Source organism: Miscanthus floridulus, chromosome 1 (assembly GCF_019320115.1).
Source record: "Miscanthus floridulus cultivar M001 chromosome 1, ASM1932011v1, whole genome shotgun sequence".
Lineage (NCBI taxonomy): Eukaryota > Viridiplantae > Streptophyta > Magnoliopsida > Poales > Poaceae > Miscanthus > Miscanthus floridulus.
Window position 1 is genome coordinate 199876518 of NC_089580.1, and position 15168 is coordinate 199891685.

The window sequence follows — 15168 nt, forward strand, 5'->3', positions numbered from 1 at the left end:
GTCGCGATGGAGTCGGGCGCCATCTGCAAGTCCGGCATGGAGTCCGTCGTGATGGACTCGGCCTCCTTGGCCTCCGCCACCGTCGCGATGGAGTTCAGCGTGATGGAGTCGGGCGCCATCTGCAACTCCGGCGTGATGGAGTCCGGCACCGCCTCCATCTGCGAGTCCGGCACCACCTCCATCTCCAAGTCCGGCGTGACGACCTCCTCCGGTTCCTGCGACTCCGGCGGGATGACCTCCAGCGACTCCGGCGTGATGACCTCCGCAGCGACTCCAGCGCGATCTCCTGCGACTCCTCCGCACCCGTGCCGCCAGACTCCACGACGAGCACCACCTGCGCCGCCGAACTCCATGGCAAACCTAAACACTAAGCCGCGGACGAGCGTGAGAAAGCGAGGGCGAAGGCGAGCAGCACCTGCGCGAGGGCGGCGCGTGTTTACTGCCTTGACGCGAGCGACGAAGCGGGCGGCGAGCGTGCTGGGAGTACTCCGTATTAACGAAGCGGGCGGCGAGCGTGCTGGGCATCGAACGGAGAACCAGCGGGCGCGCGGAACAAAGCGTCGCCAGGGGCAAACGCGTCCAAAACCAGCCCCTCAAGCCAGAACGACTTCCTTTTGCATGGATGTAGCGTCGCCCAGAACGACTTTAAATTTGTATACGGAGGGAGTATAGAGTACAGAACATGAATTGACCGATGTATCGATCTGTGCCACCTTGATCCGTACTGCAAGTTGGGAATGCATTAACTTATGCTTAAACTACATACAGCTAATTATGGTCCTGTACTTTTGTTGTTGTTGAGCCACATGCAAACAAGTATTACTGCCACATGGACATGGTACATGCCTGCAGTCAGCCAGAATAATCGAACGGTTGAATAAATACATTCGTACACCTGTCCTCACCATATTTTACGGCTAGCCTACGAACAGCAGTGATTCCAGCACCTGTGCTGCAATTCTCTTTAGGGCGTCCGCAATGGACAGTCCGAAGCCGATCCTATCTCTTTTGGATCCGGGTCGATACATTGTGAGCATGGTCCTATCCATAGGAGCGAGTCATGTAGAATAAAAAACGATATTTCATTTCCTTCCCATACGGCAACAGCATGAGACCATCGCCCTGTCTGAACCTTTTGGCTTTAAGCCATGACTGCTGGTTGATTTGGTGTGAAAGAAAAATAATATTCATTGTCTGATAAGCCATGACTTATAAGCCGAATACGACCAAGCGAACAGGCTACATAGAGCTCGCATCCGTGGGCTGTTATTTTTTTAATATCGTGTGCCCTCTTAAAGATACCGTGGTTCTATACATTGGGATCAATTTAACAGTTGATGGAAACGGGGTCGACTCTATACACTGTGGACGCTCTTAAGATGCATTGCGTGCTGCATTAGTACAGTACTTACATGGTGGAATGCTACAGCACGGCAGAACTTGTCTCATGTACAGCACGAGATGAACTGCAGCTACCCGATAGCCATATCATTTCAAAGCACTGACCTGACACAGAATCGTGCATCTTTCTGCCGGTCCAATAGGAAGGGAGAGCATGGTGATCTAGCAGAAAAAATCAACTGCACCAGGAAGAACTGAAAATTTGGTTGGCAGAAAGCCGAAATGCTCTCCATCAGATTGCACAAAGATGCCACCGCTAGCCGTCACCTCTGCTACTTCAATTGATTGAACCCTGCAAAAGCAACGGTATCGCTTAGATGAAGATGGATTGGTTGCAACACTTGTGCTGGAGCTGGTCTTTGTTTAAAAAGCTTCAAAGTTCAAGCCACTAAAAACCCAATTCCAAAGGAAAGCAATTGAGCTTGCAATTCCCTCAACAATTTGGACCTCCAGCATATTATTCTAGCTAGTTTTACTACTAACAGATTGTATTTTCATTGTGCCATGAACTTTGTCAGATGATCTGACCTATTGGTCACAGCATATGTTGCAGAAACTTAGGTATAAAGTTTCAGACCACTATTTAGTGCATGAAGCCAGAAGGCATTGTACTCTTGACTCTTAGCATTTCAAGAACACAACAATCAGAACTTTCAACTTTAGGTCTATGTAGCTGGGACCTCTTTAAGAAACTATCACACTACCTTCCTTCGCAGCATAAAAAGCAATATGCTACCTGCAGTACTATTTTGTGTGTCTCTAATCTCTTTACCTAATTTAAGACATATAAAGTGGCACTGCAGATAGCATATTGCTTCTTAAAGAAGACACTGGATCATTTAGTTCGCTATGCCTCCTTTCTCATAGGAAAGAACCTTCATGATGATATTCAAGGTTTATGCAGTTGTTTACCTCATTGACGAAACTCCATTCACTGATAGATGTGTGCCTCCATAGAGCCTGTGTAGCTTCAGAAGAAAGTCGTACCATTTGAAATCTTGAAGAATAACAACCTATAAAGAACCACATGGATTAAAAAAGACGACAATGTCCTAATATACACTAAATAGCATTTTTAAAATAAATGCTGATCATGTAGTTACCTCAAGGTTGCCACTAAACGGATCAGCTGTTGGAGTTATCTTCATACCACCACCAAAGTACTTGCCATTCCCTATGCACAGGGCAGTGACTTTATGGATGGTTCTCCATTCTCCCCCATTTACCTATCATGTGCAGTTGCAGAATTAGAATGAGCAAAAGAACACATGAAAGCATGCAACTCCTCTTCCAAAACAAATCTAGGTCAAACCTCACCTTTATTCTCATATCTAGATTATTATGTCCCCAAAAGCCTCTTAAAGCTCCAAATACATAGCATAAGTTGCCAAATCTCTTGTACATAGAAGCAAAATAGCCTGCCTTAGCACTCCTGCAGGTATCATTTTTCTTCTCTTCAGATCGCACTTAAGTAAATATTTCATATTGCTATGTTTAACTTACAAATGGATATCAGCAACATTAACAAAGAAGTGTGGTTCTCTGTTTGGACCCTCCATCACGCCTATGTCTAGTTTTGATTTTACTCCTGCAAAAAAGATTCATTTGTGATCTCAGATGTAGAATTCATCAAGTAAACAAGTGTCATACAACAAATGACATAAAAGATATACAGTGGATCAGAGAAGTCATATAATTTCCTCAAGACAATGACGCTGCAAAAGACCTGGCGCCCTCTTCTCAAGCCTAAACCGATCGACGTGGCAGAACATATGCTCAATAAAATCTCCAATAGCTAGCTTAAGATAGTGCTCAGATGTTTTGAGTGGCTTTGCCGAACTCTGTTCGTTTTGTTTACTAGGTAGTTGAAGGAGAAGTAGATGTACTAGACTTGCTGCTTGCTCAGATCGTGCTTGAAATTTGTAAGTTGGACTCCCCAGCACTGGATCATTGGCCTTTACTCTTTGTTAAGCTTTCTAATAAAGCTGGATGAATGCCTTTGATCTGAAGGAAGTTTATCACTTCTCTTAAACTAAGAATACATCAGTAACACAAGATACGCAATATTGAATTGCTTGGTTCTGTTTAAAGCATAGTATGTACTACTCCCTCCGTCCCAAAATAAACTCACATCTTGCTTCCCGAGGAGTCAAACTTCTAAAGTTTGACCAACTATATACAAAAATATACTAATATTTATGATGTATAATAAGTATGATTAGATTGCGCATGGAATATACTTCATAATAAACTTATTTGGAGATACAAATGTTGATACTATTATATTTTTAGTCAAACTTAAAAAAGTTTGATTCCTCGAGAAGCAAGATGTGAGTTTATTTTGGGACAGAGTGAGTACTCTGATAGGAAAAAAGGCATGCATGTTCAAGAAAAAAAAAAACATTTAAAGATACACATAGCACTTCGAACACAATAAAAGAAGAAAGTATCAAGAAAGAAACCTCTCACAATTCGATCAATCGCGTCACGAGGATCATTTGTCCTAGTAAAAAGAAATAACAACAGAAATTTACAGAAAATAAAGGTTAACAAATAACCAAGTTATGTAGATCATGCGGGAAAGGAAACAAATATACCAGCCAAATGTCCGAGCAAAATCTGAGCCAGTTCCAAGTGGAATGAGCTGTCAGAGGACAACAAGGTACTTCACTACTAAACAAACCCCAGTGTATAGAAGAAACAATTCAGAACATTCTTATAGTTTAAGTATCTAATCTAAAAGCTAAAAGGGTGTATGGGTACTCACACCAAGCGCCGTTGAATGGTCAGGCCCTCGATCGAGAGCACGCACTGGACTTCCTTTCCAAAAGAAACCATTGACCACCTACATATTCAAAATAACATCCTCAACTCTATAACTGTATCCAAATATCGATCACTGAAAATTTAAACTGTTTGTAGCATGGTTGTGCAAATAATGTGCAAACAAAGTACCTCATGAAGCGTACCATCACCTCCAACAGCGATCACGGCATCAGCCCCATCCTTTATAGCCTACAGTAAGTACACCACCACTAGTGCTTAGAGTACACAGCCACCAATTGGAACCCAGTATTTGACAAGGGAACAAGCACACACCTCCCTCGTGACATCTATGGCATGGGACGGGCCCGAAGTGATGCACTCGCAAATCTGATGAGCAAACACCACCAAATGGAAACATTCTGTGAGATGAGAGTGAGACCGTCCGAGACCAAGCACGGGTTTCAGATGGCAATTACAAATCCCAGAGTGGAAGAAGTTATCAGTCAGCGATCTGGAAGTTGAGAACGACGACGGCTTACGTTGTACTGATCGGCGAGGCGGGTGCGGAGGAGCGGCAGCAGCTGCTTCCACTGCTTTCCCGTGCGGCCATTGGCGCCTGCGCCGCGGAGTAGCCGCGAAGAGAACGGCGTTTAGCGCGCAGATTCGCAAGGGTACTAGCGGGAACGGAGGGGAAGAGGGGGTAGGGATGCGGGAGCGTACCGGAGGGATTGACGACGAAAACGAAGTCGCCGCGCCGGCGGCGGGACGCGGCGACGCGGTCGGAGGTGAGGCCGACGGCGCTGGGCTGGGAGTGCGAGTGCGAGGAGGCACGCGGGAGGATCAGCGACGGCCTCGGCGTCGCCGACGCAGCCATGGCGTCTCTTGCCGCTTATTATCCCGATTCCAGACTTTGACTCTGGATGGAGAAGCCGAGAAGGCGTAAAACGCGCCGCCCACTGTCTCTAATTACGCCATGTACACGACGAAGCAGACTTTGAAAAATCACGTGTCGCGGGCTGTGCTGAACTGCTGATTCATGTGCAGCAAGCAGTATGTTTAGTTGTTTACACATGAATTTATCCGGCACGCCTATAACCATGCATTTGCCATGTTGATGCTAAATTTTAGAACTGAGATGAAGATTTATCTTCTTTAAATGCGTTTAATATTAAGAGTTGCTATACTTTAGGCAACTGAATTTCCAAACAACAATTTTAGACAACCAACTAGTACAATTCAAAAGACAACTCATAATTTTTTTTCTATATAGTATTATAGTCAAATCAAACAATGACAAAATTATGTTGCCCAAAAAATTCAGGCATGTAAAATATAGAAGTGTTTAATATTAATTGGAAAAGACACATACGGGATATGGTAGACGATCAGTCGATGTCGAGACGTGTGTAATATAATTTGCGAGCGATTTGTAGCACAATCACGTCCAATTTATAGTTTTGCAGTTTGTACATCTCATGCAAAACAGATAAGCCACAGATACATCGAATGTACTGCACAGAGATTAGCAACTCTGCCCCTCACGAAATTTTGCAAAATTTTACCTCCGCATCTGCGGAAGGGTTTGCCTCCTTATCTATACTAATACTACAGAGCTCAATGTGCTCCTACATCTGTTAGGAACCTCGAGCAACAACAAATATGAGGGCTGGACACCAACAACGTAATGTGCACCACTACCGAAAGAATTCATATTTGCTTTGCATTCATGACACGAGATGAACTTTCTTGCCGTCCACATTGAATTTCCTGCTTCCTTGAAGCTGCAGAACACAACGAGATGAAACCGAAATCAACACAAAGATATGCTAGCTGGTCGCAATGCCTCATCCGTAAAATACAAACTATCGGCAAATGACTATTCCTCGAACAAATAAGAAAACATATGCATTCAAAGTTACTGAGGTGATGATGCATATAGCTCAAGAGGGATCCCATAGACCACAGTAGGTACATCCTTAAGTACATTTTAAAGAAAACAGGCAGAAAGACAACAGACTCCTTCCCATCTGCTGATAAAGTTACTGATGTGATGATGCATACCTTTTTCTTCAGAAACAACAGAGCTTCGCGTCTACATGAGAAGCTGGAGAATACAGCATTTGAATGTTCCTCAACGGCTACCTTAAGATCCTTCAATTTCATTGACTGAGATGGGGCCTGGAAAGAACGAGTCGTAACCATCATATACCAGAGAACAGCAAATGAAGTACTCAGCACATAGTATATAGAGACTATACCTGACGAAGTATTCTTTTGCAAAGTTTCTTGACCTTGGTTTTCGGCCTATCATCCACAAGTAATTCTTTTTCTGCGTTCTTGTCTGTGTCTACTGATTCAGAAGCACTGACAGGTTCTTCCTCATCGTCATTCTCTTCGGTTTCTGAATATTCATCAGATTGGGCAGAATTATCATCATCACTATCAACAAACGAAGTTTTGTTTCCCTTCCAACGTTGGCCAGCAACTTTCATTGGCAGGCCTTTGATGCCAAGACCCTGCTTTCCAGAAGTAGCTTTACCCTGCAGCAAATTACAGACCGTGGATATATTAAGAATTTCAGTAGATTTATTTGTTCATAAGAACATGTAGATGTATGCTTTGTAATCTGTATATATTTATTTATTTGTTTGTATGAACAGGTATGTTCTACAATAATGCACACAATTATCACTGAAAAGAATTGCAGTTGAAATTCTAAAACTATATCTAGAGTACATTGAGCATTGTCAACATCATATCCTCAGAAAACGAAAAGTAGAAATAGCATGCACTGTTAATCTTGGGATCAGTGTACAGTGCATCATACAAACCTGAACAAGATTGTACAAATTTTCTTGATCTTCCTCCGCAAATGTCTGGCGGACATTAGCAGGATCTTTTCGTAAAGATTTATTTTTACGGGATTTCGCTCCTAGAAACCCTCCTGATACAAATCCAAATCTGTGCCCCCACCAGTTCACATCATCAGCTTGGGATACTGAAAGCAGAGAGTTAACAAAGCAAGTTACTAAAAAAACCTCAGATGCAGAATTGTAGACACATTAAAGAACAAATGAATGCATTTGGTTTATTGTTCAGTAGCGCAATAACATAACCCAGATGCAGACAGACTCTTTCTAACAAGGATGAGACTACAGTATATAGTAATGAAACTTAAATAACTGATATCATTATTATGCTGAGCAGATGATCCATTTTTTGTAGCAGGAAAGGATTTGTTTTAGCCTGATAGTCGTACTTGTATTTCTGGTTAAAAGAATGATCAAATAACCAACCTGATTTCATTTCAAGCACTCTGATTTGAATAGCTAATGAGAGGGTCCTGGCAAGTTTAGAGCATTATTATTTTTTAAATCTTACAAAGTAGTCCAAAAACATCCTATTCTGGTAACATAAGGTAACTCAGATCAATATAAGGAATTAAAGGGCCAAAAGCTCAGGCAATACTGAAGGCAGTACAAAACACACACACACACAACTACTGACCTGCATCCTGGCAGATGATGGGATCAGGTTCATCCAAGCATGATGGTTCAAGTTTCGGATCCACTTGGAAATTATCTTCACTTTTGCGTACCTGCGCCAGGGACAGGTTGCTTTAGATGTCTGAACAAGGCCAATTAGCACAACTGTAGCTAAAAAATTCAAATGCATGCAGTGCTTTCCAGTAGACTAGTACTTAACACTAGTAGAGCATCTCCAAAAAGTTCTTTACACAAGAAAAAATACCCACTCAGCCGTCCACAGACTACCGCTGCTGCCTGCCACCCCCCCCCCCCCCCCCCCCCACCCCCCGGTCCCAGCCTCCCAGGCCACACATATCTGGGAGTTGGAGACAAGTGCTTATCTTTACAGATTTCAGATACATAACTGTTGAAGAGCCGCTTTTTTTCTTTCTTTTTTGCCAAAAACAAAACAGTTAGGGAGGTGTTTAAATGAGCACTTGGAGATGCTCTTAACAAATTAGAGTTAGTAACACAAACAAACACACATTGAATATACTGTGCAAGAAACAATTGCTCATTGATGATAGCCAGTTTATTTAAAAGAAACAAATACATAAAAGAAAATCCCTTACGAGTATGCCTTGAAGATCTGTTGCTGAATAAGAGCTCACACTTTTCCCTCTCTCTCTCTTCTTGTATCTGAGAAAAGGAAGTAATCATTTACAGGAAATTAATAAAGTAAGTTGACGAATTGAAATAAAATTAGGTCCAAACCAACCTTCCTTGAGGTCGAGTAACTTTAGTAACTTCATCTTTTGCTGATTTGTCTTTTTTTGGTGTGATGTCAGGCGAATCACTTTTTACAGCTGCAACCTCTGAAAAAAGGAAAAAGATGGGTATAATTATTAAGAATAATTACAAAACAAGAATACAAAACCAATGTGCAAGGTATACCTTCTTGAATAGGATTAGCTGATTGCTGCTCTTGCAGAGAAAAACAACAACCAAAATCACAAGAAAAAGATGAGAACAATTATTAGACATTGTCAATCGGAACTCATTGGTGGAACTGAAAGGTAATCTTTTACTTGCCGTACCACTTTCAGTTTCTTCAGTATGTCGTCAAATTGGGTGGTATCATATACCCATTTGTTACGAGGGCTATCTACACCAACACCTGCATACAAAATCAGAGTCATGCATCAGCAAACTCAGCTGTGGCCATTTAAGTTCTCTAATCAGAAAGCTTTGAAACCCAGGAATTCTAGAAGAGAGAGTGGACCTAGTGTGTCCTGCTTGTTTTTCACTCTAACATGACCCTTTATGCCTTGCTTGTCTTTGCCAAGGCCTTCACCTTCTTCCCATCCCTAAAACAGTATTTATCATAGTATAGGATGAGTGAGTGTATTGATCACTGTAGAATGAGTAAGTATACCAAATAGGCAAATATAATTGCACATAAAGTCAGCAAAACTTGGAGAAGCAAGCAATTTACAGAAACAGCAGGTCATTCGTTCATGTATGTTGTTGTCTCAGCAGTTCCAAAAATCAGAACAAAGTTTATTCGCAAGAGACACCAACTACAGCATAATTCACGCCTCTCCATTATTTTGATTCACATTAATTCTCATCATGTGACTAAAATGTGATTGTTTCTATTTAAGTCGCATTAACTTGACAGCTAAAGCTGGTAAATATGATTGCCTTAACCCGCGTGTCAAATTTTCCACAGAACACTCAGTTTTTTGAACCAACAAAAATAAATGCGCGAGGACACTACTGGTCGGATCACGTACCATTTGCTTCATAAGGCGGAAGGCGGCGGACTGCCGCGCGATCCCGACGTAGCATGAGGGCGCCTCGGGGGCAGCCATGGCGCCTGTTCTGCGTTGGATCGTCGCGGCTTTCACCGCCGCCGGGCCGCCGGGTAGCAGCAGCCGCGCGCTCTCTCCTGAGTTGCCGGAGGAGGAGGGGTGGAGAGGGAAACCCTAGCTATGCGGGGAAGGGCGTTTTGAGGCCGTGGTTTTTGCGTCGAGATTCGGGCTTGGTGGGTTGGTGAGGCTTGACCGGTGATGGCCCCCGTAAACGGGATAGGCCTTCTGGGCCTGGAGATGCCTATTGGTGGGCTTTTTCTAACGCTCGGCTCTCATGGGTCGTCTCGGCCCCATTTATTTTGACCCCGGCGCCTCCTTCCTCCTGTGCATCTGCGACTGCTGGTTGCCGGTGCTGATTTGCTGACCGTCGACGTCCTCCCCCGGTGACCTCCCTCCCCCGCGCCGCTTTCCCTCCCCGTCGGCATACTCCTACAACGGAGGGGCTCGGCCTCCCTTGCCAAGGTAAGGAAACCCTAGCACCTGCAACCATGTTTTCTCTTGCCAAATGCATATGTCATGTGCAGTCTTTCGATTTAATTTTGGACGGATGACAGAACTTTATAGCTGTGTCTTTTGTGGGCATAACCTTAGGAATAGGTTACGTTTTGAGGCATTCTAAAGCATACCATATGTATAGCATAAAGTTATTAAGCTCATGTGTCTTCTAGTTCTGCCATCAATTGTGATATATGCCTAAAGTGTTTGGTCATTTCTCAGGTTGTGCCTCCCAGATAACTTCTCTTGCTGCATTGAACTGTTTTGTGCTTGGAATGTCAGCACCCAAGCCCATTTCTCAGCTTATTTCCCATGCCATTCTTGATTTGGATGGCACCCTTTTAAACACAGGTGGCTGAAAACACTTATAGTTGATGTTTTTTGAAGCTTAGAGTGTGTACCAAATTCACTTGCCTGAGCCAACTTTGATTTTCTTGGCTGTACTAATTGGCAGGTTCCATTGTAAGTAAGGTGGTAAAAACATTTCTTGCCAAAAAAGGGCAGACCCAGTGCCGGAGGCTCCCACATGAGTGGGGTCTGGGGAAGGGATAAACCGAGATAAACCTTTCCCCCGCAAAATCTACGGAGGGGCTGCTTCGAACCCACGACCTGGTGACTCAGTGAGACAGCTCTCACCACTGCACCAGGCCTGCCCTTCTAAAAACATTTCTTGCCAAAAATGGGAAAACGTGGGATAGCAAGAAAGCTCACAAGCTAGTTGGGAAGACACCTTATGAAGCTGCAGCTGTTGTTTTAGAAGACTATGGACTCCCTTACTCTACAGAAGAGTTCCTCTCAATGATTACTCCAATGCTCAGTGAACAGTAATGCCATTGGATCTTCTATGTGCTTGTATATTTTCTTGTTGTTTGCAAAAGTTGTACTGAAATGCTATTTTAGGGGAGGGGGATTTGAGATGTATTTGACTGTATTGCTGCATCTTCTTGATAAGATCCATTTATGATTCTTTCATCATTTCTAGATGTGGATGCCTGTTTCCTTGACAGTTAGTTCTCTCCCTTTTTCTTTTTTGAGTTGCTGAATATCCTTGATTTACTACACCTCATAATGCTGGTGGTGCAACATAAAACCTCTTCCAGGAGCTACTCGGCTGATAAAACATTTAAGGAGTAATGGGGTGCCTACTGCTTTAGCTTCAAACTCACCAAGATCTAATATCGTGGCCAAAATTTCCTGCCATCAAGGTATATCTGGAAATATGATTAGGCACTTCCTTTTTCTATCTGTGCGGTGAAGTTATTTATTAGTGAATTTGTTCCTACCTTGTATAGGATGGAAGGAGTCTTTCTCTGCAATTGTTGGTGGAGACGAAGTAGAGAAGGGGAAGCCGTCCCCAGATATGTAAGATATGTCATCATCTCTGATACTCCAGATTTGCTTAATCATCTCATTTTCTTATTTCCAATCTGCTGTTGTTAGTCTTCCAGATTTTTGGAAGCTGCAAAAAGAATGAACGTCACTCCTTCAAATTGCCTAGTAATCGAGGGTTCCTTGTAAGTTTTTCCTTCTGTAACTTACTAACTTTATGCTATATATGATACACTCTTCAGAAAAAAAAACATTATGTGCCCTCTTCCCACCTGAAACATAGGAAGGCTACTAAAACCATGTTTTGGACGTACTTGTGCAAATACGCGAGATTTTAACTAGTGACAAAAAAATGTTTACCATGGTGCATTTTAGGGTTACAGAATGCACCGTGTTGGCAGTTTCAGTCCTACGGGAGTATCTGTATCTTTACATCTGGGAGCTGGCCTATGGTTTGATCTTGCAGCGGGGAGTGGTGGATCAGTACCGCTGGAAGCTCATAACATCTGGGGAATGCAACAGCAAATCTGCATAATTTTGGCTTGCGGTGAAAACTTGATGCTGGACTGCTGATCACCTTGCCAAGCATTGTCTTCCTCATCCGGCTGTCTGCCCTCTTTGCGGTCAAGCTGAAGAATCCATCCAACACTTGTCTCCTGTGTTTGTGCCTGCCAGGTCTGGACTGAGGTTTTTCAGAAGTTGCAATTTATCTTCTGGACGCTTCAGGCCAACACCAGTAGATTTTCAAGTTGCTGGTGTCAAGCACTATAAAACATTGCCAAAGGAAATCAGGAAAGGTCTCAATTCACTCGTGATCATTTTTTCTATCTATCAATGAAACTTCAAGGAAAAAAAACATCCTAGTGGCATGGGAAATATGGAAGCACCGGAATGACTGTTTTTTATAGTGTGAGGTCAATTTTTATGACAATCCTACAGGTAGTGGCAGATGAGTGTGTCCTCTGGTGCTCAGCTGGAGCTAAAGATCTCCGAGACCACCTGGTCAGGGCATTTACATGAGGCGTGTGATTTTAGTTCTGGGGTAGCTGGTCACCTTTTTTCCTGTGGCTGCCTCTCTTCTAGATTTTTAGAGTTTCGTGTTTTGGGTGTCTTTGGATTTTCTCCTTTCACCATTGTATTTTCTCCTCTCTTATAGTTATTAATGAAATGATACACAAATATTTTGTGTGTTCAAGAAGAAAAATACAGTCATGCATGCCACCAGAAGAAGTAACTGTTTATTTTCTCTTCCCTATACATGTATAGTTCTGAGCTGACATCACATGTAGCATCTGTATTTTTTTCCTGATGACCGTTCCTTTTACTGGTTCAAAATATGATGTAGGTAGGATGAAGTACTTTCGTGAAGAAATTACCTCTAACACTGTAAATAATGGTTGTGCTAGACCAGGTGTTGCAGCTGGAAAAGCTGCGGGAATGCATGTCATAGCTGTACCTTCAGTACCCAAAAAGACTGCTGAGTTCAGTTCAGCTGATGAGGTGATCGATTCCCTCCTTGACGTAAGGCCTGAGAAGTGGGGTTTGCCACCGTTTAATGATTGTATGTTCGAACTCTTGAGCTTGTCTATTACTTTTGTTCATTCAGAGAACATATGTATTCTTTTATTAGTTTATATGTGAATAAATTTTCTGTGCAGGGATTGAAGGTACGTTACCAATAGAACCATGGTTTATCAGTGGACCTGTGATCAAAGGATTTGGCCGTGGTTCTAAAGTACTAGGAATACCAACAGGTATGGTGGACTAGAAACATAAAGGTTACATATAGCAGCTGGTTAGAATCTCATTTTTCGTTTCATTGAATGGGCCATTTCAGTTGCTTCAATAACTAGCTTTTTTACTTTTGAATCAGTTCAGCATTTTGCCTCACTAAGAAAGTTGCTAGACAAAAGACACCAGTAGGAAATGTGCTGACACTATATGATAGACCAACGGTTTCATGCTGGTTTGCAGGCCCCAATCTGTAACGGATATTATTTGGTCATACTTCTTGAATTTATAGATAGCTGCCCCTTTTTATGTTATGCTCCCTACGATCCATAATGTAGGTCGTTTTAGTTTTGTGCTGAGTCAAACTTCTGACTTTCACTATGTTGTAGAAAAATCACCAACATCAAATTAGTTTAATCAAATCCACCATGAAATATGTACATAGTGCATTTATTAGGTATTTTAGATGTTAAAATACGTTTTTAACAAACTTGGTCAAAATATCTACAACATCAAATTAGTTTAATCAAATCCATCATGAAATATATGCATAGTGCATTTAAATATGTTTTTAACAAACTTGGTTAAAACTAGAGAAGATTGACTTAGGACAAAACAAAAAAGACTTACATGTTGGAACGGTGGGAGGATTCACCAAAACGATATATATTCTGTTTCCTAATGGTTCGCTTTGAACTTTATTCTTCAAGAATTGTACTCTTATATGTTATGCTGTCTGTTCCTAATCTGGGTCATTTTGCGTAGTATTCTACTATTCTGTAGGAGTTCATATTTGTTTATTTGATACTACTATACTCAAGTTTTCATCTGGAGCACTGATGTTTTTGTTTTTATAATGTAGCCAATTTACCCGCAGAGAACTTTGCCGACGTAGTGTCAGAGCATACATCTAGGGTATACTGTGGCTGGGCTGGACTTTCAACACGTGGTATATATAAGATGGTTATGAGCATTGGTTGGAACCCATATTTCGACAACACTGAGAAGACAGTGGTGAGTGTTCTATACAGTCATTCATATGTTCATTCTATACTTTGTTATAAATAAAAGGGTCCCCTTGCAGGAACCTTGGTTGCTTCGGGCCTGTTCGGCTAGTGTTAAAGCCGGCTGATAAGCCAGCTGAAGCTGTTTTGTTGTGAGAGAAAAATAATGTAGATTCTAGCTGATAAGTCGGCTGATAAGTTCAAGCGAACATGCCCTTCATAGGCCAACTTTCCTTCGCTTGAGTGTTTGATAGAGGATTCACGAGGATGAAAAAATAGCAGAGAAGGCACTGGACTTGCCGATATATGCCAGGTACAAAGACTCGCCATATCTGAGAAATCCTTTGCAGCAGGAAAGTACTAGTGATGGCAGCCAGGCTGAGCAGAATTCCAAGTGAGGAGCCTCTGCAGGAGGGCAAGAACACACTAACTTGATCATAAAAGAAATCGAAACGTTTTCTTTCACAAAAGTAGATACAATTACCCGCAAGCGCCTCATATAGAGGGAAATACATTGGTGTTGATGCAGAAACGATTGGAATCTTGTTGAGCTTAGCCAGTTGTTTCCACTTCTCGGAAGCGGTGTTAACTGAAGTTGGCACTATATGGCTGTTCCTCAAAGAGGTGTTTTGATAACCCTTCTGAAGGAAAAGGTGGGTGTTGAAAGTTGAATACTGAGATGGTCTGCGGTTCTGCACTCGTGTTGATTACCGAATTGATGCATTTGACATTTGAGTGTGGAAAGATATCAGTTATAGTTTATACTTACATACAAGAAGAATTTTGGAAGTAGCGTCACTAGTCTCATGCATTTGTCATTTTAGTCTCGCACACAAAACGATGACGTTTGTACTCTGCTTTCTTATGTATCTTCCCATATGATTAAAAATGGATTGTTTTTTATGTATAAAAATGATTGATACTTACAAGCAATCACTAGTACCAGTGTATGGTCTATGGTGTGGACGGGCTCACGGTTGCGGGCGGCATCGTGACTTCGTGAGTCCATTACTAGCACTAGCCTTAGCTGTTGGCACCGATTATTGCAGCACAGTCCATAGCCGTGCAAAGGCATTCCGCAGCGTCCACCACACCCCACTC

The 15168-nt window shown here is 42.4% G+C and overlaps 3 protein-coding genes across 10 annotated transcripts; 1 reads left to right on the plus strand and 2 right to left on the minus strand.

The window, feature by feature from the left end:
• Positions 1-1244: 1244 nt before the first annotated feature.
• On the minus strand, positions 1245-5114 carry LOC136450135 (sphingoid long-chain bases kinase 2, mitochondrial-like). The gene is made up of 12 exons (XM_066450455.1): positions 4888-5114; positions 4707-4783; positions 4501-4554; positions 4357-4416; positions 4169-4246; positions 3999-4045; positions 3864-3904; positions 2905-2989; positions 2719-2833; positions 2505-2627; positions 2314-2414; positions 1245-1693 (listed from the first exon to the last, which is right to left on the minus strand). Exons 1-12 carry the CDS (start codon positions 5039-5041, stop codon positions 1564-1566), a joined length of 1065 nt encoding a protein of 354 aa, XP_066306552.1. The 5' UTR covers positions 5042-5114; the 3' UTR covers positions 1245-1563.
• Positions 5115-5574: 460 nt separating this feature from the next.
• On the minus strand, positions 5575-9631 carry LOC136450130 (G-patch domain-containing protein 1). Its single transcript, XM_066450440.1, has 11 exons — positions 9431-9631; positions 8917-9001; positions 8732-8811; positions 8589-8613; positions 8413-8509; positions 8267-8333; positions 7675-7765; positions 6999-7165; positions 6426-6707; positions 6229-6345; positions 5575-5948 (listed from the first exon to the last, which is right to left on the minus strand). Exons 1-11 carry the CDS (start codon positions 9506-9508, stop codon positions 5892-5894), a joined length of 1146 nt encoding a protein of 381 aa, XP_066306537.1. The 5' UTR covers positions 9509-9631; the 3' UTR covers positions 5575-5891.
• Positions 9632-9825: 194 nt separating this feature from the next.
• LOC136509011 (bifunctional riboflavin kinase/FMN phosphatase-like) lies at positions 9826-14924 on the plus strand. Of its 8 annotated transcripts, XM_066503814.1 has the most exons (11): positions 9826-9970; positions 10226-10354; positions 10458-10827; positions 10904-11009; positions 11104-11208; positions 11296-11365; positions 11444-11517; positions 12739-12893; positions 12991-13086; positions 13926-14077; positions 14148-14924. In XM_066503814.1, exons 6-11 carry the CDS (start codon positions 11297-11299, stop codon positions 14193-14195), a joined length of 594 nt encoding a protein of 197 aa, XP_066359911.1. In that variant the 5' UTR covers positions 9826-9970; positions 10226-10354; positions 10458-10827; positions 10904-11009; positions 11104-11208; position 11296; the 3' UTR covers positions 14196-14924. The 8 variants fall into 8 exon arrangements, with proteins under 8 accessions (XP_066359911.1, XP_066359907.1, XP_066359948.1 ...); XM_066503810.1 differs by having other exon boundaries at positions 10904-11208; XM_066503851.1 differs by lacking the exons at positions 13926-14077; positions 14148-14924 and adding an exon at positions 13211-13451 and having other exon boundaries at positions 10458-11208.
• Positions 14925-15168: the final 244 nt, after the last annotated feature.

What these genes read in the sequence shown, in the direction of transcription:
- LOC136450130 (XM_066450440.1), bottom strand. Translation starts at nt 9,508, where the DNA reads ATGGCTGCCCCCGAGGCGCCCTCATGCTACGTCGGGATCGCGCGGCAG. An exon ending in AGCTAATCCTATTCAAGAAG is followed by an intron (nt 8,510 to 8,588) that starts GTATACCTTGCA and finishes TCCTTTTTTCAG; the next exon opens with AGGTTGCAGCTGTAAAAAGT. An exon ending in ATTTGTACAATCTTGTTCAG is followed by an intron (nt 6,708 to 6,998) that starts GTTTGTATGATG and finishes AATTTGCTGCAG; the next exon opens with GGTAAAGCTACTTCTGGAAA.
- LOC136450135 (XM_066450455.1), bottom strand. Translation starts at nt 5,041, where the DNA reads ATGGCTGCGTCGGCGACGCCGAGGCCGTCGCTGATCCTCCCGCGTGCC. An exon ending in GCCTCGCCGATCAGTACAAC is followed by an intron (nt 4,555 to 4,706) that starts GTAAGCCGTCGT and finishes TTTGCTCATCAG; the next exon opens with ATTTGCGAGTGCATCACTTC. An exon ending in AATGTTGCTGATATCCATTT is followed by an intron (nt 2,834 to 2,904) that starts GTAAGTTAAACA and finishes TGATACCTGCAG; the next exon opens with GAGTGCTAAGGCAGGCTATT.
- LOC136509011 (XM_066503810.1), top strand. Translation starts at nt 11,297, where the DNA reads ATGGAAGGAGTCTTTCTCTGCAATTGTTGGTGGAGACGAAGTAGAGAA. An exon ending in TTTGCCACCGTTTAATGATT is followed by an intron (nt 12,894 to 12,990) that starts GTATGTTCGAAC and finishes TTTTCTGTGCAG; the next exon opens with GGATTGAAGGTACGTTACCA. An exon ending in AGTACTAGGAATACCAACAG is followed by an intron (nt 13,087 to 13,925) that starts GTATGGTGGACT and finishes TTTATAATGTAG; the next exon opens with CCAATTTACCCGCAGAGAAC.